The sequence below is a fragment of the Heloderma suspectum genome, chromosome 4, assembly GCF_057233095.1.
Source record: "Heloderma suspectum isolate Gila_16-S chromosome 4, 16-S_ref, whole genome shotgun sequence".
In the NCBI taxonomy this organism is placed as follows: Eukaryota; Metazoa; Chordata; class Lepidosauria; order Squamata; family Helodermatidae; genus Heloderma; species Heloderma suspectum.
In genome coordinates this window covers 236,097,437-236,121,515 of record NC_139461.1, presented here as the reverse complement: position 1 = coordinate 236,121,515, position 24,079 = coordinate 236,097,437, and the positions used below count along the sequence as shown (strand labels likewise).

General features: G+C 43.7%; 2 protein-coding genes across 4 annotated transcripts in view; one reads left to right on the top strand and one right to left on the bottom strand.

Annotated features, from left to right (window-relative positions):
- The window catches only part of DMAP1 (DNA methyltransferase 1 associated protein 1), a 187,250-nt gene that overhangs the window by 144,510 nt on the left and 18,661 nt on the right, over positions 1-24,079 (top strand). For all 3 annotated transcript variants that reach the window (XR_014790585.1, XR_014790584.1, XM_084852733.1), the window contains exons 9-11: positions 3,047-3,118; positions 18,629-18,701; positions 19,599-19,882. Coding sequence is in view for 1 of the 3 variants with exons in the window: in XM_084852733.1 (XP_084708859.1) it covers positions 3,047-3,118; positions 18,629-18,701; positions 19,599-19,882 (429 nt within the window). In the remaining 2 variants the exon portion in view is untranslated. The remainder of the gene's footprint in view (positions 1-3,046; positions 3,119-18,628; positions 18,702-19,598; positions 19,883-24,079) is intronic.
- ERI3 (ERI1 exoribonuclease family member 3) overlaps positions 22,332-24,079 on the bottom strand; it is a 271,698-nt gene continuing 269,950 nt past the window's right edge. Inside the window, exon 8 of the mRNA XM_084852745.1 lies at positions 22,332-22,868. Within this exon, the coding sequence (XP_084708871.1) occupies positions 22,771-22,868 (98 nt within the window). The 3' untranslated portion in view covers positions 22,332-22,770. The remainder of the gene's footprint in view (positions 22,869-24,079) is intronic.

Below are 24,079 nucleotides of genomic sequence, written 5' to 3'. Positions count from 1 at the left end.
TATGGATTATCCAGCTCAGCCCCATCTTCTATCTCCCAGTGAGCTCCCTTTGGTTGCTGTATTGCCCTTTAACTAATCAGGACTCAAAGTATTTGATACATTTTCTGTCCTTAGTGCTGTTGTGTGTGTTTGGGGGGCAGTTTAAAACAAGGCATCCCCTGCAACCAAAAAAGCACTCCCCCGCATGCCTTGTTTTAAAGTGAAAATGTGGCTTTTTTGCTGCTATCAAAATTTGGTGGTAGCAGCAACTTGGGTGGTTTCAGGGGCTGCAGAAAAGGCGTGCGTGTGATATGGCCAGTGGGCCACATGTTTCCCGCCCCTGCTGTAGATTGCAAATACTGTGATAGGGATTAGTTTAGTACTCTAACCAGTAACACTGTATTTTTGACATGGAGTTATTCCATGTTTTAAAACAATGCTCGTTATCCTTGCAAAACCTGCTATAAGGGAATATCCATTTTTGTCCACCGGAACAGGGACAGTTGAGACATCTGTTGTAGTCTGTCCCTGGCCCACCTTTTTATTTGCCAGAGACATGGAATTCAGTGTGAGAAGGGAAAGACAGAGGATTCTTCTGCTGGCTTTCTTTCTCTGCTGAGGATTCCCCTGCACATCCACTTTTAAAATTATAACTTAATTGTCTGAGAATTTATAGTATTGAAACATTTCTGAATCTGCAGTGTTTAAACGGCAGATAAATTATATACTTAGCTTGTAATGGGGAAATATTTGGCTAGAGGGGAAAGATATTATTCCTGGTGAAAAATGTAAGGGAGTATGAGATGGGTAGATTTTTCGCCAGCATGAAGTCCATGCAGGGAGCAAATGAATAGAATAGAAACAGTAATGTTAAATACAAAGGGTACAAAAGTTAAATAGTTAATACAAAATGACACAACACTAGATGCTGGTTTATTGGAGGCTGAAATGCATTGACTGTTTCACAGGGAAACTGTGAAAATATGTAACCATGGGTGCCGGGGGCAGGGGTGGGGAGGTATAAAAACGATCTTAATGAATCCTGAGATTCTCAAGATTTTGAGAAGTCATAATTTTGCATTTCAAAGTCAGATTACAAAATATAATCAGATTACAAAATCAGATTACACAGTTGAGACCATGCAGGGTTGAGATATGCAGTCATGCAGGTATGATAAAAGTTGTACTAGACAAGACCATAATGCCATAGGATAGGGCTTAGTGGTGAAAAGGTAACAGTAGACCTTCTACTGATGCATCAAAGTAAAAGGATTGAGGCCAAAATTCACACAATACAAAATAGGTCAAAGCAAACAATTTATTTAAACCAAGGAGCAAATCAATGTGGTAGTTGATATTGTGTAAAATGTTGCATGAAGTTAGCTCTATCTGTAGAAGAGTCCGTCTGTTAGGTGACTGGACAAAGCAAAGGTGTTGCAGTTAATCAAGGGTTTGGAGATCTGGTGGCCTGAACAGCATTCTTATAGTCCTGGTTTGTGTGAGGCCCTGTTGATATTAGCCTAGTGGGATTCTCACAGTTCATCTGGAATAACCTGCTGTTAAGGTAGTGCAGCCTTTGACATAAAGAACTTAAACGACAGATGCACATGTTGTGCCATTACTCCATCTTGTCCAGTACCTCAGATGTTAGCTAGTTTTGAACATTTAGGACAAAGTGTGCAAGATCACAGGCATGACTAGGATACTCCAATTCCTATGGATCGCTTCCCATTATAGAAGTCTAATGGAAAGGGGTGGTTTGGCAAGGGACTGAGCAGTCTAACATCTTGGTGCATAGCTATTGGCATTCCTATATTTCATGATCTTTAAAATCCTACTGTACGGTAGGCACATCCTACAATAGTGAGTTCTGAACGTAGATTTGTGCTATAACAAAATCAATACTTTTTTCACGTTTAAATTTGTTGCATATTTGTTTCACTAGGTGACCCCAGTTCTAATATGAAACAAATCATATTTCTCTGTTCACTTTTTCCAAACCATTCATTATTTTCTTTGCTTTGGCTACAAAGTTCTGGTTCCCTACAGACTTCTGAAAGCTGCTTCTCCTACACTTTGCAGTGAATGAGGAGCAACATCATATTCTGTACTGCATGCTGTCCCACCTGCCCTACTCAAGATCATCTCATGTTCCCTGCTTTCCACCTCTGTTTTCTTGCCACTTTTATCATCTGCAAACTGTTAGGTTTGTTGTGTCACAGGAAAGCCATCCAGTTGCAGATTACAAAATCTGCTTTACCCCATGTGGAAAAGTGCTACAGTGCCATGTCTCTTCTTAGTTCTGTTGAAGACAGGGCAGTTCTATGCATGTTTACTTTGGAGTTGTTGTTGTTCAGTCGTTAAGTCGTGTCCGACACTTCGTGACCCCATGGACCATAGCACGCCAGGCATTCCTGTCCTCCCCTCTCTCCCGGAGTGTGCTCAAGTTCATTTACTTGGGAGTACATCCCACTAAATTTGGCATGACTTAACTTCTGGGTAAATATTCATAGGATCCAGCTGCAAGAGTTTGAATCTTCTTAGCCATTCTTATAAAAAAACTAACAAGGGCACTGGATCATTTTTGCTTTTTCTGCACTGTACTTTTTAAAAGCTCTAATATATCCTTTTTTGAGGAACCTATACAAAATTCTTTAAGAAGTGGATGTCAAGTAATAGTAGCTAGTTCAGAACCAAATATCTGTGGCTTAAATATCCTGTGGTGGGCTGTTTGATAGTGCGAACAGTGTCATCTGTATGGATAGATTTGTACTAGCAGAGATTGTTGATATCTTAATGTACTGAAGCTACCTTTGTGCAATTTGAATGGCATTTGAACTAGTGGATTAATATTGGTGCTACTGCAGGACTGTAAATGCAGAGTTTGCCCCAGTCCTGTTTTTCAGAGCCTTGCAATTGTGCTCAGAAGCAATTCTGCCCTTCTTAGTTTAGGCATGTGTCACTGGCAGGTGGCTCTCCGGCAGGAAATGGTGCTATCTTTTTTGGGTTGTCTTGGGCCTCCTTTTGCACTTCCTTTATCAACATATTGTGTCTCTTTCTCTTTTAGGCTGTCCCTGAAACAGCTGGCATCAAGTTTCCGGACTTCAAGTCTGCAGGTGTCACGCTGCGGAGTCAGAGGGTAGGCTGCTGTACTGGTCCTGGGAGGTCTGCATGGATGCTTACTTACTTTCATTTCCTATCTCATCTCCTTTTAGAGCTGTTAAGGTCCAATGGAGTCTGGGCTGCAATAGTAAAATGGGGTCTAGTTAGTCTGGAATACTAGCTGTGTGTTTGCTCTGGAGGCTCAGTAGAGGTGCCAGTTGTGCACAGCTGAAAGCTCTTAAGCTTGAACTGTTCTGAACCTGTCTCTTTGCTCTTACATGTTCATCTAAGGCCAAGCTGTCATGTCTGATAATGGGACCTCAGCATAGACAGGAGAACAGTCCTTGGAAGATCAGTGGGAAATGGATGACAAGGCAGCTTTGCCTCTTGCATTCTTTACAATACCCACTATTAATTTGGCTAACTGACATTTTAACATTTGACCACAAGTTGCAGATTCATCTATGGATTTCATAACATACTTGCATGATGATGCAGGATGAATCAAATTCTGGGAGAACAAGTGGCTAGGACATGGAGCAAACCTGGCTATTCTGTCTGACTTCTGAACTTACTCAGAGGGCATTTTAATGTTACAGAGTTAACCTGACAAATAGCTTTCTGTTTTCTCATTAGGTTTCCTCTTTTTTTTACTCTTATTTTAACTTACTACATAATGATTCTTTTTCACCTAAGCTGCACTAGGCAGATGTGTAAGGTGCAGTTCAGGGGGGACTTGAAAACTCTGGTGGATATACTACTAAACTTGTACCTGGAAAATCTGGATTTGAAATGCTAGTTCATCCATTGGGGTTGGCTAGGAGGCTTCTGTCAAGTCACTGCCACTCATCCTTGCTTCCTCATTAGTAAAACGACAAGAGTAGTGGCTGACCCCCACAGGAATTGTGTACAGGTAATGGAGAAAATAACTATGAAGTTAATAAAATAATTGCCATTTTGCAGGAAATTACTTGGGAGCTCCAGAGCCATCCTCTTCTAGGATGGTTGGATTGGAGGAGCGACAAGATGCAGTGCTCATCCTCCATACTAAGCATGCTGGTCACAGGGGGGTTGCCACAACTTTGCTGTGTGACAAGTTGTCTCAAAACCTCTAGTAAAGTATGGAATACTGGTTGGCTATGGTGCATGTTAGAATTTAGAATTTATGACTATATGGGAGATCTTTTTCTGACAGTAAGCTAATTAGTGTAATTTTGGAACGTGACCTGGAATGCTTCTTTGAGCTGCTGGGTTTGGCTATAGTTGCAGGAGGTGAGTGATTATTGCCTGGTTCAGACATAACAACAAACCATGGTTCTTTTTGTTACGAGCATGAGCCTTGGGCTCACATGCTCCTCCCTTCCCTTTGCATGTAAAGGGAGGAAATGTCACTGTCTGGGGTGAGGGGAGTTGTAGTCCAACACATGGGTTGGGGAATGCTGCTATAGATTGAGACTCCTGTTCACCATCAAGGGTTTTGTCTGTTCTACATTACTATAAACATTTTGTTAAAAGGGATTGTCTTATCTGAGCTTTTGCATGGAATCTTTTTTTTTTTCCTTTAAAGGTCTTGAGCCCTCTAAAGGTAAGACTGTAAGCCATGGAGTGGGGAACCCCTGGCCCATAGGCCTAATGTGGAGTGGGGAACCCTGGCCCATGGCTTACAGTCTTACTTACAGTAAGACTCTAAGCCATGGAGTGGGGAACCCCTGGCCCATAGGCCTAATGTGGTGTATGGAGATTCTCCATCTGGCCCATGGAAGCCCTCTCCCAGGCTTTGCCCCCTCTCTTAACACTAGAAAAAGGCAGGCTTTTTCCAGGGTGGGAAGGGGAATCCCCACTCTTATTTCCTATTACTGGTTGGAGATAACAGCGGGGGATTCCTTTCCCTGGGGCAGAGAGAGGCTGCCTTTCTTTGCTACTGAGAATGGCTGCCTTTTCTCTGTACAGAGAGAGGCACAAAACTATTGCTCCTGCTTCTCTCTGTATGGAGAAACAGTTTCTCTGTGCAGAGAAGGGCATGAGTGAGTGGTCCATGCCTTTCTGTACATTGAGAAACTTACTTAAGACATCAGGGGGTGGGGCTACAGGATGGAGGGTCTGCCCCCTGATGCCATCCAGTCCTTGGGGTGTGAGCCAGACAGCAGTCTGTCCCCTGGGGCCAAACAGTTCCCCTTACCTGCCAGAAACATATGTTAAGGCTGCTTATTAGTAAATCTAGCCCTATTGCTGGAACACATTGGTGCACATATCACTATTTTGGGGGGGGGGGGGGATTTGAATAGGAAAAAAAAGCCATCGGATGATGAGAATGGACCTTTGGCCACTAATTAAAGCTTGTCTGAGACCCAGTTCTTGCGTTAAAGGTTTAGCATGGCTGCCATTTCTCTGTGATTGGATTCCATACTCATTGGTAACCTTCAGAGGGCAGAATCACATAGAATGGGAGGATTGCATGTTAGATTACTATCAGTGCCACCAGAATCCATCCTTTGCAGCAGTCAGCCTGTATCAGTAATATATGAGTCAGGGCTCTGCCTATAATGTTTAGTAATTTTAGCTACGCTGTTGGCACCCACAGAGCTGGGAGGCTTAACTAATGTTTGTATGGCATTTCAGTGGTTTCTCCAAGTCATTGTAATTCTAAGTATTGGCCCGGTTCTGAAAATGCTGGCTATACAGGGGCGCTAGTTCTGCCAGTATGTTCTCTTACGCCAGCCCCTCCCCAGCTCTGTTCCTGATTGACAAGGTTTGGAAACGTTGTGCAGTGTGACATACGCAAAGGTGAGTAGACATAGAAGCCCTGGGGAGCAATCGGGAGAGGATTTGTTAACTGCCTGGATTAAGTCCTCTTTCTAAACAGCTTGTTCAGATTCTCTTTTGCAGTTTGTTGCAATGGAGAAGCCAGGGACAGCTTCATATCTAAGATCAACACCGTTTTCTGCTTAATAATAAGGGGTAAGGCTTTCGTGAATATCAGAAAATAGCCAGTGCGCTCCCAGTAATGGCTTTCACCCTTTGGATTAATGATGACTTTACAAATTATCACATTTATTTAGTATAAACTACAGGAGGCAGCTTTTAAATATGCTTTGTAAGTAATATAATACAGAGCTTACCATGTCGCAGTGCGCTCTACTAGCAGAGATTCACACAGGGATTGGTACACGCCCCATGTAGAAAGTGGGTGTTAGGGATGCTGATTCATTGTACCTATTCAAAACTCCCATTTGGAAGCACCCTAGCAATATGTTTTGTGTCTTTCTTGATCCTCAATGCCATAATTTAGGTATGTCAGATGCCCAGTGTAACGAAGTGTTGGAAATTTGTGGCTTAGACAAATTTCAAGGGGGAAAAATAGCTATAGCTATTAGTTCTATGTAACTAACAGGCCTTTAGCGAAGTAAATGCTTGAAAACAGTCACTGGAAATTAACAGCTGTCTTTCGTTGTTAAAAGATCAAATGTAGGCTACTGTTTCTGTTCTTTTCTTTATAAAAATACAATTTTTCCTTCAGACATCTTGGCTTCAATAGTGGTATGTAGTGACCATCTTGAAAAAGGGTCACTCTGTATGAGTCCAAGATCTTGTGTGGTAAATTTAGAAAAAGTGCAGGCATTGCTTGTTTTAGAAAACCAGACATTATTTTAATTGTGCTCCTCTAGCTCTCCATTCCCCGAGTTCAGACTAGATTGAAGGCATTCAATTTAGTTAGTACATGATGCCCTATGTGCTAATACACATTTTTCAGGGGATTTTGTTGATATGTTTAGTTGCTACTTTATTCCCCTTTGTTAAAGAAAGTGTTGATTAAGGACAGCTGTGTGTTTGGGTTCTGATCCAGGGCTGTTGCACTGAGTCTATGGGACGAGGCAAGAGGTCTGGACTCCAGACGGCAATGTCTTTGATAATGAGGCAAAAACAGTAGGATGAAAGAAAGTTCGTAGCAACCTCAGAGCCACGGAGCGCGCTGGGGGATGCTGTGGCGCAATTGTTTAGCTCACAGCTGGACACCTTCCACCAAGAAAGGCTTCCAGCCAGCAGTTTTACTTGTTACCTGCTAACTAGGATCTTGTAGACAAATTGGTGGTCAGACCAATTAAAAAGAAATGGGGGGAGAGGGAGCTTTCATTCCCATTGATTCACACATCCACCCTCACTTGCTTTTAAATATTTACTAGCCAACTGAGCACTTTTTTAGCACTGATTAATGAGGTACAATCCACTGTGGTGCTTGTTTTTTCAGAACACAGGGTTGGGGAGTGGGGGCTGCAATTGTAGTATGTATTCAAGATAAACGAGTATTTTGGTCAAAGCTTGGTGCAAGGGAGGGCTTAGGTGTGTGTGTATTAAATGTATGTCCTCTCTATTTGATTTGCCCCACTATGAAATGGTTGTGTGAGCTGCTTGTTTACTCTTCATAAGAGGCCCTTGGCCACGTGCCTTCTCTTGGACGTTAATGCAAACCCAGACCTCATCAGCTGCTAATGGGGGAAACATCTGTCTTTCTTTGCTTGATCAATACTGTCCCTTCAGAGGCCGAGCCTTGAAAGCAGTTACATAAAATACCAGTAATATTTATTTGGATTTGATAAATTTAATTACTTGGAACAATTAATAATTTATCTCTTTAGTATTGACTATGCTGAAAGGCATTTTGGTGAGATAAGCTGATGGTAATCAGCGCCTCCTTATTAGCCGGAAATTGTACATTGCCACGACAGGGAAAACTTCCGATGGTTAGAAAGATGAAGTGTTCTTGTTGCTTTCACTGACACATTCATGCAGTAACAGCGTGCAGAGCCAGACTCCACTACACGAATGTATGAGATAATAGTTAGAGACACAGAGCACATGGCAAAATGGGTGTGCGGGGAGGCATGTGTGATTTGAGTGTCATCTTGGTTTGACTCACAGACAATGAGTGCTGAAGCAATACAACACGGAGGTGTTCTGTTGCCACCCTTTCTGTGTATTGAGTTATTGCAGTGGTTCTCAAGTCTTTTGCTAACGGGAGGCTGGCTGTGAATTTTGTCTTCATATGGGACTCACATGTAAGACTGCCAGTGTGGCCCTTTGTGACATGTCAGCTGTGATCCATCAGCTGTGGAGTTGTGCAAGTCCACATCCATGATTGTGTTGCAAATTTTGTAACGACTTGCAGTGTGGTGTCAAGTGCATTTGTCAAATTCTGAGAAACTCTGGTCTTATTTTAAGAAGGCTGTCCTTAAGGTTTGCCACCCCTGCTAGGACCTGTCCTGCTGTCTAAGGTCAACCAAAAGTGTTCCCTTGAGTACAGGAACTGGTGCAGAGTTGAAATAATGCGGGTTCTTAAAGAAGTGTTCTCAGTGGCTGTTTCTGGAGGTGTTGAAAGAGGTGATGACAAACCTTGCTGTTTTAGCAAGTGTTTATTTTAGCAATATAATTTAATATGTCAATATATTAATTTTTAAAGTTATTTCTTTATTTTCAAATATGTACGATTGCACTGTTAATGTATCATGAATGGCATGACACAGTCCAGGGGAATTTAAGCGCAATTCAGAGGAATTTGGGTATGAAACTTAGTGCACAGTTAAAGCTTAAAAGCTGTTGATTTCAGTGGGCGTGGGCGCACTTAATTTCCCTTTCAATAGTTCCTAATAAGGCCTACTGTTTCTAATTGGATGTGTTTGCTGATAACTGAATGGAGTCTAACCAAATTTGCTAATAACACTTGAATAAATTTGTCTAATGATTTCTGCTCATAGTTCACTTGTGAGATTTGGCTTTTAGGCAGGAGGTTGAACTCTAGCTTTTGATTCTTTCAAACCCCTCAGTATTTTGAGTCTGGGCTGTGTTCCCTGACAGTGGGATGCTAGTAGTTTTGGGAACTAATATTTGTCAGTATTACCAGACTGCATATGCCAGACTACTTAACAAGACTTGGAAATAACTTTTGCAAAGTGATCTTGGAAGAATTTGGTCCCTAGTCAGAGTCAACAGTCTGTGGCTTACATTTACTAAAATGCAGCTGTGTGTGAAGGGATTTCCTTAAAAGTGAGTTGTCATTAAAAACAAACTATAGAACCCAATACAGGAATGAGCAGCTGAAAGGGGTAAATATTTTGCATAGTTGTGAACAATCAAACATTAAAGGAAGAACTTTACTCAGCCTGCAGCTGTGGCTGAGAAATGCCAACAGGATGTTAGGTCACATAAAGGAGGGGAAGTCCCTATGGGAAGTATCCTAATGCTTTTGGAAAATTTGGTCCCCCTTATTTGGATAATGTCTGCGTCACCGGTCACTTTATCCTTCAAAGGAAATTACTCAATTGGAGTTTGAGAAGGTGATTCTACAGCCTTCTCGGGCTGCTTCTTCCATTGCTGCACTGATCTGACAGTTAGGAAACCTTTCCTGATGGATGACTTAAATTTTAATTGAATCCTTTTGCTCCATGTCTTATTCCTAAATGGCAGGTTGAGCAAATATTTTCTCCATCTTGGGAGGTTGGGAATCCACTAAGAATCCTCCTATGCAGCCCTGACTGAAAACATTTGAAGTTGCACAAGAGTACAATATTTGGGTGCAACCTCCATTCATTTCAGAACACCTTGCTCTGAGCACATTCCCAGTGGATAATGTCTTGCGTGCGCATCTTATAGAGTCAGTTATGGGTAAATCTTAGACGACAGCATAAAAAGTCCTGGTCTGAATTTTGTAGATCCTTATTTCAGTATATACCTTGAAGAGTGCCTATTGTATGTCCTTGAAGAGAGGCAATTAAAAACCTTTCCTTTGATTAGTTTTTTAAATACAACAGGAGACGAGCTCATTGTTCAAGATGGGGCTAAGGCATAGATTGTACTGTGGAATTTAAAACCTCTTTGGGCAGTTCTGTGAATGAAAAGTAATAATAAGATATAAACATTCCAGCTCCAGGGCTGTTGCTAGTGCCTGACTAGTTGTTTTATAGAAAAGGGGGCAAATCCTCCAATGTCAGCCTGGCACTTCTATGTGGATGCTCTGTGACTGAACCGTGGCTTTGCTGTCAGCCCAAATGTGGTATTCCCCTTCTTGGAGAATCTTATGGGTCTTACATGTGTAGCAGGCAACAGTGTTCAGTATACCCAGAATGCATAGTAGGCTTAAGGTGAGTGGTCATGGTTAAAGCATTGTTCATAATAGTTCTCTGCTTGCAGCCCTTCCCAGACACTTCCTGCCAGTGACCTTTGTAAACACAGCAGTCATAGGATGATTTGTAGTGAACTCTGAAATATCTAGAAGATTCTTACAGTGCCAGGCAAACTCCTCTTCCATTATAGTGTGGAATGTAAATGTGAGTTGCTCAGTAGTGAAACCCACAAAGAAATGAATGAGCTCTGTAGGGAAGGGCCCATATCCCTTCTTAAGCCCAATTTCATTTACACATTTAAAACACCAATTTACAAAATATAATAATTGCAGTATCTTATGAAGAAATGAAATCCTGTTGTAGTTTTGGATGCAACTTGAACAGCAGAAGAGAGAATTCTTCAACCACAGGCCCAGCTGTCCTTGTGTATGAGATCAGTTCATATGGGGATAATGGTGGGATCTGAGACAAGCAGAAGTTCAAACTTTCATGTCAATATGGTCCTCTTACTACCAGGATTTTCATAGTTTGTGGGGTGAGGAAGGGGGTGGGATGGAAGTGAGCCAGGTATGAGTCTTAGTGATCTTGCTCATTGTGCTTTTATTTTCCAATCACGGTGACCAGGTTATTGCTTACTTGCCTGCTCCCTGCCATTTCATTGGTGGGTAAGGAAGAGTCTCTCCTGGCTGCTGCCACTCTGCAAACTTGCTATCCTCATCTGATCACATGGCTTTGATTCATATATTGTTGTGTTGCCCTTTTATTTATTTTTCTCTTGCTGCACAGTTCATGCATTTACTGGTTGTTTATAGTGAGGACAAAGGCTCAGTCCTTAAATCAAAAGCGATGCTGGCATAATTATAAGCACAAGCTGGTGATGCAAAGAGGGCTGCGGAGAGAGGTTGTCAGAGGAGGAGAGCATCCAAAATATATTAACCTAAAAAATCCCAGCTAATCAGTTCTTCAATTTGAGCAATCCATATATTTTTGAGGTATGATTATTTAGGGACTTTAGCAATAATAAATAATTCTGGTAGATTGTTACGAAGAGGAAGGGCCTCTTTGACACTACCTGCTCTCTGAGACTCCTTCTGTTGCACTTGCTTAGAGTTGAACTTTCCCCTGTGTTTCATTGAACTGCCACCTAATTTCTGCCCAACTCAGATTGTGTTGGTAGTTAGGTAAGCACTTTGTTGTCTAGTGGGGAAGATAACAGGTTGTGATTGTCCATCTTTAATCTAATATGGAAGGAGTGAAAGCCTGTAGAAACCAAAAGTCCCAGCATGCAGCACCGCCATTCTGAGCTGAGCTATATTGCAAGATACACAATTGTTGTTTCTGACATGTAGTTTGCAGGTTTCATCTAGGTGGCCCTTAGGCTGGCTTGGTTACTGTTGGCATTCTTCGGGGGATTTCTGCCAAACTGACTCAGCCTTATGGTTCTGCATCTGATTCCATTGTTTTGCTTCTAGTCATATCCAGTTAAGGGGCAGTGCTAAACAGTTGGAGGATTCTATTAATCTGCCCCTATGAAATATTTCTGTCTTGTCTGGAAATGGAGTGAAGAAGTGTATGTCGGACTCAGAACAAATTATCCCTACATGTTTCTCTTACAAGGTTCACACCCTGCCTTATGCTAGTCTTTAGTATGTGTACAAAGATGTGAATATGAGTGCTTGCATTTTATAAATATTCCCCCCTCCCCGGCCAGTAACATCCCTAGTTTTGTGCATATGTTGATACAAGCATCCTTTTGGAAATTGGAGATACTGAAGCATAAAAGGGTCAATGGGTGGAGGAGGAATGAATCTGGAACTTTTCTCCCATTGCAGTGGGATCTCTGCTGAACTGCTTATGTGGAATGCCATGAGAACATATTTTCATGGTAACTGCGTACCTACTATGTATTGAATTAGAGTTTGGTCTTAAGAATGATTTCAAAGGACACTTCCGTTGGCACTGGCTTTCTGATAGTCATTTTTGTAGAGCCTTCTTTAAAAGAAGGCCCTTCTTTCCCATCAGCCTACCTCATACTGCCTACCTGTTAGTGTCAGGACCAAACTGCATATTCAGAAATATGTGTTACGGCCCTTCCTAGGCTGTACCACTTCAAAATGCAGGGATCACAAAACTGAATGCTTCCCCATGACAAACTCTTTGTAAAAAGTGGCATGTCAGGAAGAAACATTCTCACCTACATGTCTTTGTCATATGCTAGTTTGCTATGTGCAGGTTTGTTTGTTCGTTTGTTTTTAATGTGGAGAGACCATTCATCACGTGTCAGTCCAGGAAAGGTTGTAGCACATGATATTTCTTAGTGTATAGTTCAGTTCTAATTCTTAGGGCAAGTGTACTACATGGTGTGGACCTTATATGATCACCTTAGAAGAGCTGGGCTACCAGCTGGGACAAGATCATGTTGAGGCACCATTTGTATGTGCCTCAAACATACCTTCAGTTTTTGTGATTTTGTTTATGTGTTCTGTGTGAGAGAGAGATCAGCCACAGTGGCTTAAACATATGTTGTGTAAATTGACACTTAGATTGTTAGGAAGGTCTCTGTAGGAAACATGTTATGACATTAATGTTAAGAATGTAGGAAAGGATCTTAATCAAAGCATGAAGAACATATTGCTCAGTGGTATGATTTAACGTAATGCCGTCATTGTAGACTTATCCTTCGTTGAAATTTGAAATTTTCCACTACCTAGGAGTTCTTCCCATTGTTATGCTCACTAGCTAGTTCAGCTGGCTAGCCAGTGGGGCTATGTCTGGTAGCCATTATAATCTTAATATGGGTAAACTTCATTTCCTTTCCATTATTATGGTAATGATTTGGGCCACCTATATTGCAGCTTTAGTGAGTTCCATCAAGGCACTTGGTCAGAAAGGCAGTTCTGCTCAAGAAGTTGTTTTACCCATAATTCTTTGTAGGAAGGTGGTGCTGGACCTCATTCCCCAACCTGAATAGATCTCCAAAGAAAGCAGAAAAGAACCTGGAACAGCAACGGTTTCAGTTACAGACTCTGCTTGTGGGATGTAAACTTTACATAGAGCCAGATTAATATGTCCCCACATAACCTAGAAGACAGCATTTAGTTTATCAGTGAGAGTCCTGAATTTTGTAGTGTTATAGCTCTGTCAAACTTGACTACACCAAAAATCTGCAGCTTTTCATAACGGCAGCTGCCTTGTGCTTTCTGCTGCGGAGGTGAATGGAGCATTGGGCCTTCCCCTGCTGTTGAGACTGCCAGGCTAACGGAGCCTACCTAACGGATTATCAGCGCCCTGTGAGTAATAGACTCCTCATTTAGTTTTAATACATTTTGCATAGAGAGCAATCAACCTTCATCAGTCTTAAAGATGAATTGGCTTAGCCAGCTAAATTTTAAAGATATTAGTCCGACAGCAGCCGCATAAATCATAATGTTTTCTTAATGATGGTAAAATTAAAATATACTCTTGCTTGAAGAAGCCAATGGAGCTTTCATGTTCACAGGCCAAATCCTCCCCCAAAATTAAAGGGAAGCTTAATTGATGTTCTCTAAAGCTGAGTAAACTCAAACAGTCCGCTTCTCTTGGGTTGGACTCGTATTTCTTCTGCGGTCTATTGGTAGATCTAAATCTATCCACACTGCTTCTGTGCCTCCCCACCCTTTAAGCCACCAGCAAGGCAATAATGTTGGGTATTTTCAGACTCTTGGGCCAGCTCTCAGTCCTTACCCACCCTACTGGCTAGATAAGGGAAAATGACTTCCTCACTTGCCATTGGCAGCTCTGATTGACATACGGAGTTCCACACTATTTCCTCTTGCTAGTTTATCCTGGTATGTTCATAGAACTTACAGAAGAAAGCATATCTGGAGCTGTGACTAGAGGGGGATGGATAAGCTAAGCACTGGTCAGTACTTGAGAAGAAATCCTAACTAAGCATTCTGTTCTACTTTCTGGAATAGGGAAGGTTGTTGTTGTTCAGTCGTTCAGTCGTGTCCGACTCTTCGTGACCCCATGGACCATAGCACGCCAGGCCTTCCTGTCCTGCGCTCTCTCCCGGAGTGTGCTCAAGTTCATATTCATTGCATCCGTGATGCTATCTAGCCATCTCATCCTCTGCCGTCCCCTTCTCCTTTTGCCTTCAGTCTTTCCCAGCATCAGGGTCTTTTCCAGGGAGTTTTCTCTTCGCATTAGGTGGCCAAAATATTGGAGCTTCAGCTTCATTATCTGTCCTTCCAATGAGCAGGCAGGGTTGATTTCCTTTAGGATGGACTGATTTGACCTCCTTGCAGTCCAGGGGACTCGTAAGAGTCTTCTCCAGCACCACAGTTCGAAAGCATCAATTCTTCGGCGCTCAGCCTTCCTTATAGTCCAGCTCTCACAGCCATACATTACTACTGGGAAAACCATAGCTTTGATTAGACGGACCTTTGTCGGCAAGGTGATGTCTCTGCTTCTTACTATGCTGTCTAGGTTTGCCATAGCTTTCCTCCCAAGGAGCAAGCGTCTTTTAATTTCATGGCTACAGTCACCATCTGCGGTGATCTTGGAGCCCAAGAAAGTAAAATCTGTCACTGCTTCCATTTCTTCCCCTTCTATATGCCAGGAAGTGATAGTGCCAGATGCCATGATCTTAGTTTTTTTAATGTTGAGTTTCAAACCAGCTTTTGCACTCTCCTCTTTCACCCTCAACAAGAGGCTCTTTAGATCCTCTTCGCTTTCTGCCATTAGGGTGGTATCGTCTGCATATCGGAGGTTGTTGATAATTCTCCCGGCAATCTTAATTCCGACCTCTGATTCATCCAGCCTGGCGTTTCTCATGATGTTCTCTTCATATAAGTTAAATAAGCAGGATGACAATATACAGCCTTGTCGTACTCCTTTCCCAATTTTGAACCAATCGGTTGTTCCATGTCTGGTTCTTACTGTTGCTTCTTGACCCTCGTACAGGTTTCTCAGGAGACAGGTAAGGTGGTCTGGTACTCTCATCACTTTAAGAATTTGCCATAGGGAAGGTATGTGGTTCTTATTTTGTATAGGAAGCATGACATAGTTTCCGCCAGATCTTATTCATATTAGTGTCATGCTCTTAGCTAGAAAGTGTGACCCATGTAATGAATATATTGGGTGGGTAGATTATCTAAGAATATATGAAGAGCCCTGCTTGGTCTATCAAAGTTCTGTCCTGGGGTGGGGAACTTGTTGGACTACAACTCCCATCATCCTGGACCATGGTGGCTGGGGCTGCTGGGAGTTAGAATCCAACATCTGGAGGGCCACAGGTTGTCTATCTCTGCTCTATCTAGTCTAACATTCTGTTTTGAACAGTGATCAGCCAGATGCTTCTGGTAAGCTCACAAGCTGGGCATGGGCAAAGGTCCTCCTCCCTCAACCTTTGCCTCCAGCAACTCTTATTCAGAGAGATACTGTTTCTGGACTTGGAGGTTCCATTTAGCTCTCATGGCCAATAGCCATGATTCTTCAAGTATTGGATATAACTGGTGTTGCACAGATGTATGTAGAGAACAGGACTTGATAAGCAAAATACCTGTTAGGAAGTAGGGTTAGTGTTTCTTGATATAGGAAGGTTTTATTGAGAAGTCAGTGTTTTGCTGTTAGAACCTAGATGGGAGCAACCTAGAATTGCTTTTAACAATGAAGAATAGTGTTATTAATATGCACTTTTTGCGTAGCATAAGTAGTAGATCAAACGTGTTGTATGTAGCTAAAACATATTTTCATATAGTTGCTACGTAGTGCAATGAAATTAAAAAGTTGAGTGGTTTGAACTACAACAATATTATTTAGCATTTGTATAGTTCTTTCAAGTGTTGAAAGTGACTTACATGCACCATGTAGTTTTAATCCTTACAACAACTCTGTAAGATAAATCAGTATTATTACCCCCCACCTCCACCCCAGTAGTGTACATGGGAGACTGAGGCCAAGAGAGAGTGGCTTGCCTAAAGCCAGCTAATGAGTATGGCAGAGGTGAGATCTGAACCAGGAACATCCTCATTCAGCCACTATATTAGACCTGCTCTCTGAACTCCAGCTAGAGCCAGAGAGCTGAAGAATAAAGCTGGACTCTAGAGCTAAAAGTGAGAGTGAAAGGGAGAGAGAAATGAGTGTGCCTTGGGCAGCACAAGAAAAGATTATAAAACAGGGATGTGAAGGATGATGAAACTGTGTTCTCTTATGAGGAGATGGTGTTCTCTTAAGTCAGGGGTATGGAGTGTGTGGCCCTACAGCTCCCATCATCCATCACAACTGACTGAGCTGGCTAAGGCTGATGGGAGTTGCAGTCCAACAGCATCTGGGGGGTCACACGTCCCCCACCCTTATCTTAAGCAGAGTACCAATTTGTGCCCAAGTGTAGTGGTTAAAAATGATATAATAAAACAAAGCTCTCATGTTTCATTGTTGACTCTTGCAGGAACCTTCAGAATCTGCTGTTAGACAACTTGTTCTGGTTTCTGCATTAGGCTGCAGAATCCCAGAAGGTTCAGGTTGATGCTAAAAGGGAACCTTTGCCTGCCTATTGCAGATCTGGAATTCCACACAGCTCCCACACCCATTTCCAGCCCGGAGTTATGACTGGGTATTGGACCACCTGCTGTAAAAGGCTGTGGACTGTGAGGAATTGTAATGGAAGGCTTGGCTAGGAGAAGACAGAAATCACTCCTCTAACTGGTCATTGTGGCAACCAGCAGAAATACGTTTCCCTCTCACTACTGTAGCTGATCTCTTCAGATGTTCATGAGTCTGAGTTATACGAGTCTGTGCTCTGCCTTTCCTGTAGCTCCCTATTCGGGCCATCTTTTCCCCCCTCCCATATGAGAAAAAGAGTGAGGATGAACCTATTAGCCACACCCCCTCCCTTGGGCCTTCCCAGTCGCCTTCCACGTGTTGGGAAGACAAACTTCTGCAGCAGAGAGCCTCTGCTTGTGTGAAAGTTCCCCTGTGACTTAGTACCCTTGAAGATCAGAGTTCTAATTGCAAAGAGAGCCTCCATGAGTACAGCTAGCTTCCTGCTGCAGAAGTTCCTTTCCTGACATTTGCAAGGCGACATAGTGGCGAGGGCAGTGCCAACAGGCTTGCACTCATTCTGCCCTGCACATGATGGCAATTGCACGGAGGACAGGGGAAGAACATTCAAATAGGGCTTGTGATAATTTCACACAATCTTGTTGTTCACAAGATGATTGCAATTATTGTGTGATGGCCCAGTTCCCTGCAACCTCTGTAGTGCGTTGGCAGCCATAGAACCTTTGTGGTGTGTTCCAGCGGTATCTGTCAGTGGGGAGAGACACTCACATGAGATAATCCTCCTGTGAATTGGTCATGTGAACCTGCTCTAAATTATATCTCTGAAAGCAGCTAGGGTATTTTCCAGCTTCCTGCTCCCAAAAACGCAAGGTGGAACAAGTTGGGGGAGAGGGTGATATCTGTATTTCCTATGGCAGGATCAAGAAATACCATCCTAATGTTGGAAGTCACCTGAACATGGCCAGAAAGCAGATCCCTATGCCAATATGAGAATAAGGCAAGAGGCAGAAAGCTCCAAAGTGGAGTGAAAGCAAGAACTTGCAGGCAGTCCTCTTTGTACTCTGGTTTGTTGTAAGCCCAAGGGGAGCATTTGAAAGATGTTAGCTTTGCTGTTTTTTCCCTGTGTGCCCAGGGACCCATTTCCCATATTAAATTGTGCCTGATGTCTTTGTACCCAGTCTTTTCCTCAGCTGCATGTTTTGAGCTGCTCCTGCCCATAGGCTTGTAGCAAGGGGGTCATGCTAAGTATGATCTCATGCCCAGCTTGGGTTCCCTGCTTAATACTTCCCTGTTCCCCATGCCCCCCTTGGCTTTGACGTGAATGTGTGTTCACACTTCTACCAATTGAGCAAGTGTGTGTGCTCTTTGTGCCTCCGCATCTTTTGTTAGAAAGCTCGCTCTGTAAATGAATCCCATGGCTCTGGGCTCAGCAGGTAAAGGGAGAAGGAAGTCTTTTAGTGCACGAGTCTAATCAGGCTGGCAAGAGCAAGTAAAGTAGGGCAGCATCTCACATTAGCTGCTGTGTAATTGAGCTCTTTGATGGGCAGGGCACTGCAGGAGAGGTTCGAAGCGGAGCAGAACTTTTGTTGTTAATTCAGTTGCACACGGAAGCTGTAAAGCTGTGCATCTCTGCATCTTGGTGCCAGGAGAACTGAAAAAGCCCTCACGACCAGGCTTTTCAGTCCCTGCCCTTGGCCCTAGTCTGCAAACTTTCAGGCCTTCTCTCTGCCTCCCTCTCCCAGCACTTGATTTCCCTTTTCTCTCTTTCTTTCTTTGGCTCACTTTTTTCCCCATGCACTATAAAAAGCAAAGCTCCCTTGCCGTTTGAACTAGGCGGCTGTGAGAGAGGGCTAGCTCAGAGCTGTGTGGCTGTTACCTTTGTATTCCAGATGAAACTGCCGAGCTCCGTGGGACAGAAGAAGATTAAAGCCTTGGAGCAGATGCTGATGGAACTCGGAGTAGGTGAGTAAAGAGGGCAGGTAGAGAGAGAGAGAGACCCATGGAGCAAAGCCTTTGTAGTCGAGAGGGGCTATTTTTTCCCCCTAGTAATACAGCCAGTTCCTTGAATAACGCTATGTGAATGGGTTTGAAAATAATATGTGTTTTGTTAAAAAAAAAAAAAAAGCAGGGGGGGTAAAAGTCAGAAGATGATGCACAGGATTTAAAAAAAAATTCTTACCAGTAGAAAAGTATTTGAACAGAGTCTTTGTCTCTTTCTCTCTTGTTTGGTCGCTTTAAGCCATCAAGAGTGACAGCATAGTATTAAGGAGGCAAATCTCTTTGTGCATTGAGAAGTACTTCGAAAGGGGTTAGTGGCCATTGCCTGGGAGACTCTGGCTGACTCATTGGCTTCCATGTTGCTATTCTTTTGGCTGGGTCCTACACAACCTGTCTGGGGATATCCCTGGCATGTTGTGAATTCCTTCCAAATAGAAGCGGCTTCCTGTTGGCAAAGAGGGCAACATCCAAACTCCTGCTGTCCAGCCCTATGTAAGGAGCATAGCAGACACCTTGACCCAGGGAGTGTAAGGATGCTTGGCCCCAGCCAGGGCAGTGTAACAAATATGGGGTCATGCAATGAATGCCTTCCCTCAAAGATGGGCTGTCATTTAGGCTCTCCCCACATACCTGGCTCGAAGGTGCTGTGAGAGCTTGGTGGGGGGGTCTGATGAAGACACACTATCAATATGTCTTATGGCTGGGGCAATACAGGAGCCAACATAGTTGGCTCTTTAATGCTTACTGCTATATCCAGCTTGGAATGAAGCAAGATCCCTAGAAAACCATGCAGGTATCAGAGCAGTGGAGTGGGGACAGAGAGCAGCTCTTTGCTTATCTTTCTTCTCTTGCCTTCTCTAGACCTGAACCCAATGCCGACAGAGGAGATTGTCCAGATGTTCAATGAGTTGCGCAGTGATCTAGTGCTGCTATATGAGCTCAAGCAAGCCTTTGCCAACTGTGAATATGAGCTGCAGATGCTGCGACACCGTTATGAGGCACTAGCCAAAGCGGGTAGCACAGGACCCAACACAGATGGTGGCTCACATGCTGATGGACAGTCGAGCTTGTGCACTGAGGAGGGCAAGGGTGATGGCAAGGAACAGATCATTGATGTGGTGGGGGCCCCTCTCACACCCAATTCGGTGAGTAGGTACTGCTGTCAGGGACCTCCCTCACGCCCCTGCCATTGTCTCCAGGTCTTCAGTAGCATTGGGTGCAGCCCTTAGGGTAGGGATGGGGTTGTGGACTGCAACTTCCATCCTCCCTCACCATTGGCTGTGCTAATTAGGGCTGATGGAAGTTGCAGTCCACCAGCATCTGAAAGGCCACACGTCCCCCACTCCTGCCTTAGGGGAGGCATGTGGAACGATGGTGGATAGCTAGGCCTTCTGCAAATGATATCACTAAATATCAAGACACTTAAGAATGCTGAAGATTGTAATGTGCTCTTACTCTGAGGTCATATGCCTACGAAGTGGTTGCTTGCTTATGGGTGGGCAGGGAGCAAAATCCTTCAAGGCAGAGCAGGGAGACAGTAAAACAAAAGTCTAATCTGATGGTATGAGGTTAGCATGGATGGAGACATTAGAGTTAAGGGAAGACTTTTGTGGGACACTGCTTGGTTTCACCAGTCTGGTCTTCCACTACAAGTTTGGGCCTGGGCATTCTCCATCTCTCCCACCCCCAATTTAGGACTGGGGCTTGTTTACTCCACCCTTCATCTAACTGACCTTTTGCTCAGTCTTAGACTGCTAAATTAATGTTTTTAAATAGAGGCTTTGTTCCAGTGGAATCAGTGGGACTTATTCTTGCTTAACATGGTTGTGGTCAGGCTGTTCATCAGCTGGCCACTCAACCCTTTTTGCTCATTGCATAACAGCTGTCCAGTATGTTGGCATAGTGGCATGTCAACAGCTTTACATTTTTTTTATATATAATTGAAGAAACTCTCTCTGTCAGCTTTAGAAATGAAATGGAATTTTGTGTAACAGCTCATTCTTTGGGGCAAGATAGGGGCCTTTCCTGTGGGGTGGGCTTGACCATCCTGTTGAGCCCCAGTGCACTGTCTCTCTAGGGGAAAATGACATTGTGTCTGTGGGGTTTCAGCAAGCCGCCTCATCAGCTTTTACTGGCCAGTTCAGAACTGCTCTCTCCCCATAGAGACTTTTCATCGATATGTGTCTGTTTACAAAATGTTGTGCTCCTCTGCATCCCCAGTGTTATTCCCTTCCAACCCCATGCTTGGGATAGGAACAAAGCAAATAAAGGCAGCGCCAAGAGGGTTAACGTGATCTGGGCTCTGACATATTTGAAAGAAATATAATCAAGTTAATTCACTGCAAGGCAAATTTGGTACCTAAAGGGCCCCCCTGTTAAATACAGCTCTGACCTTTACCGGCTGGTTACACAAAGACGACACAATTAGATTAGTCCAAGACAAAAGGTCAAGCGCATTCACACTGTGACCACTTTATGCTGTCTTTGGAGGGGAAAGAAATTCTACCCAGCAGGAGGGGGGCAGCTCGGGGAGGTTCACCATCACTGCCATGATGGAGAGGAGGGGCATGAGGGCGAGAGTGTTGTCATGGAGGGGAACGGCACTGCTGCCAGTCAGAGAAATAGGGCTTGTGTTGTCTTCTGTATGGGAGGGGATGCCATGGGGGCTGTTCCTCTGCCAATTTGGGGAGTATTGCATGGAATGCCCATTCTGCTATATTGACAGCATCTTGCAAAGGACTTACCATTCCACATCTGGGTCCTTGTACCACTTCAGGGCTGTGTGGTGCATTTCCTGCCTATTTTAGTGAGGTATACTTCACCAGGCTGGAGGTGAAGTATAAAGGATGTCCAAATCTTGGCCATAGAGTTGAACCTAGTTTGCTTTTTCTTCCAGGAAGAGAGAGAAAATGGGCTCACTGTGATGTGGAGTGCATGAGTCCCTCCCTGTCTTTTCAGGGAGCTTATTCTTCCGCTGTGGGAGTTATTTGGGAATAAAATCATCTGACTCCATGATCAAGGCACCCAGAGTATTTTTCCTACTGCCCGGCCCTCCAAATATGACACCACCTGAGCGAACAAGCAGACATTTGCTCAAACAGGTGCTCAGTGAGGGAGAACTTTCTGCTACTTTCAAACATGGGAGCCAGCATTGTTGTGAGCAGAGTATTAGGTTGGGATACAGGAAACCTGGGTTCAAATCCATATTTGACTGTTAGTTTCACTGGGTGGCCTTGGACATAGCAGCATCTTTTAGGTTTATCCTACCACACAGGGTAGTTGTTGGGCTAAAATGTCATTCATTTCATTTATTACAGTTCTATACCACCCAATAGCCAAAGTTCTCTGGGTGGTTTACAAAGCTTAAAAAGCTTAAAAATATAATACTGTACATAATTTAGAAGCCTGTTTACATATAAACATATAAACAGATAGCGCACACACCCCCTAACAGTTTTAACCATCAACAAAAAGAAATCCAGAACCTGAATTAAAAATCTTATCATATGCTGCCAAATGCCTGAGAGTAGAAGAGTGTCTTAACCTAGCACCGAAAAGATAACAGTGTTGGCAACAGGCGGGCCTCGCTGGGGAGATTGTACCACAGTTGGGGGACCACCACTAAGAAGTCCCTCTCCCTTGTTGCCACCTTCCCAGCCTCCCTTGGAGGAGGGCCTTAGATGATAAACATAGCGTTCGGGGTAGGTTCATGCCGGAGGAGGTGCTCTGTCAGGTATTGCAGTCCCGAACTGTATAAAGCTTTTAAGGTCAAAACCAGCACCTTGAATCGAGTTTGGAAGTTTACAGGCAGCCAGTGCAAGCAGACCAGAATCGGTGTTATATGTTCGGACCTTCTTGTCCCTGTTATTGATCTGGCCACCACATTTCGCACAAGCTGCAGCTTTTGAACCGTCTTCAGAGGCAGTGCCACGTAGGGCGCATGTCATTCTGAGCTGCTTGAAGGAAAAGTGCAGTAAAAATGTAACAAATAAAATGCACACAGAGCCTCTGTATTGTGGCTTTTCTCACCATGTTATGGATAAAAGATGAGCACAGAACATTCACATGGAGAGTGAAGGCTGATTAGCACTCTATGTTGGCAGCAATCTGCAGTCTTTACATTGGTGTTTCCTGTAGGGAACATGTAAACTATGATGTACATCTTCACATGCTGAGTGTCAGATGGGGGCTATATGCCAGGGCTCCCTAGCATTTATCTACTGCATGTGTGGGGACATTTTATCTCTGCTTCAGACTTGATTATGCAACCTGGGTATCTGGTATTTTCCAGATTTCCAGCTTCCGTTCTTCCCATGCCTCTACACTTGCCAGTAGCTTCTTCCCAGTACAGAATTTGGAATCCAGCACTGCTATCCACTGTCCCCTGCATTAGCAACAGATGCACCAGCCACATACTCTGCTTGAGAATGGCAACCATATTGCTAGACAGTGACATAGACCTGAAGGACTACATTGACACCTCAAGGGGTGACTGTTCCCTCCCCAAAAGTATTCAGATCTTTCACTTAGAGGCCAGTTCTGTGGCAGAAGTGGCAAGCGGGCACCACCCTTGTCTGTAATTTTGCAAAGGAGATGGTCTAGCATTCATGCAGCCACTTTTGGAACCATTAGCCGTTTAGTATCACGTTGCCCTCCGCAGCCAGGAAAAACCTAGCAGCAAACCCTTATTTCCTTCTGATCAGAAGTGTCACCTTCATGGGCTCAGCTTCTGGCCAGCTGTCTGCCGGCCCCTTCCAATCCATTCCACAGTCTTAGTTAACCCACTTTGGGATCCTCAAATGTGGCGGTGTCCACTACTGTGGCCCACAGTGAAGGTAACCTCCCCACACACACACACACACACACCCCGGAGCACTGCTCTGCTGACCCAGGAGGGATGCTACTCTGGGCCTTTGGGGGGTGAAAGGTGAGTATAACTTGGAACAAATTAGTTCCAAGCAGAAGTGCAGCCAGTTACTCCAGATTAGAGCCTTTGATTTGCGCGACTCAGACTCCACTCGCCTATCCATAATGAGTTGACTCTCCTCAGAATTCCTCACATCAGTGCACTTTGTTTCTGGGCTCACAAGTCATCCCATTAATGGGGAAAGGAAAGGACCTTGCCTCTAAGAAGTCTCGGGTTCAGAGTCAGAATCATTTGACTTTTAAGCTGCCTTTATCTGAACTCCTGCTGTCTCCTTGTTTTCTGAGCCTGCTTGAAAGTGAGAAGTTACATTGTTAACATCAAACATCCTTCCTTCCAGATGGAGTTAGAAAGCTTGCTTGCGTGTATATATAAAAATGTGTATCTGTGTAAGTGTGTGTGTGTGTGTGTGTGTGTG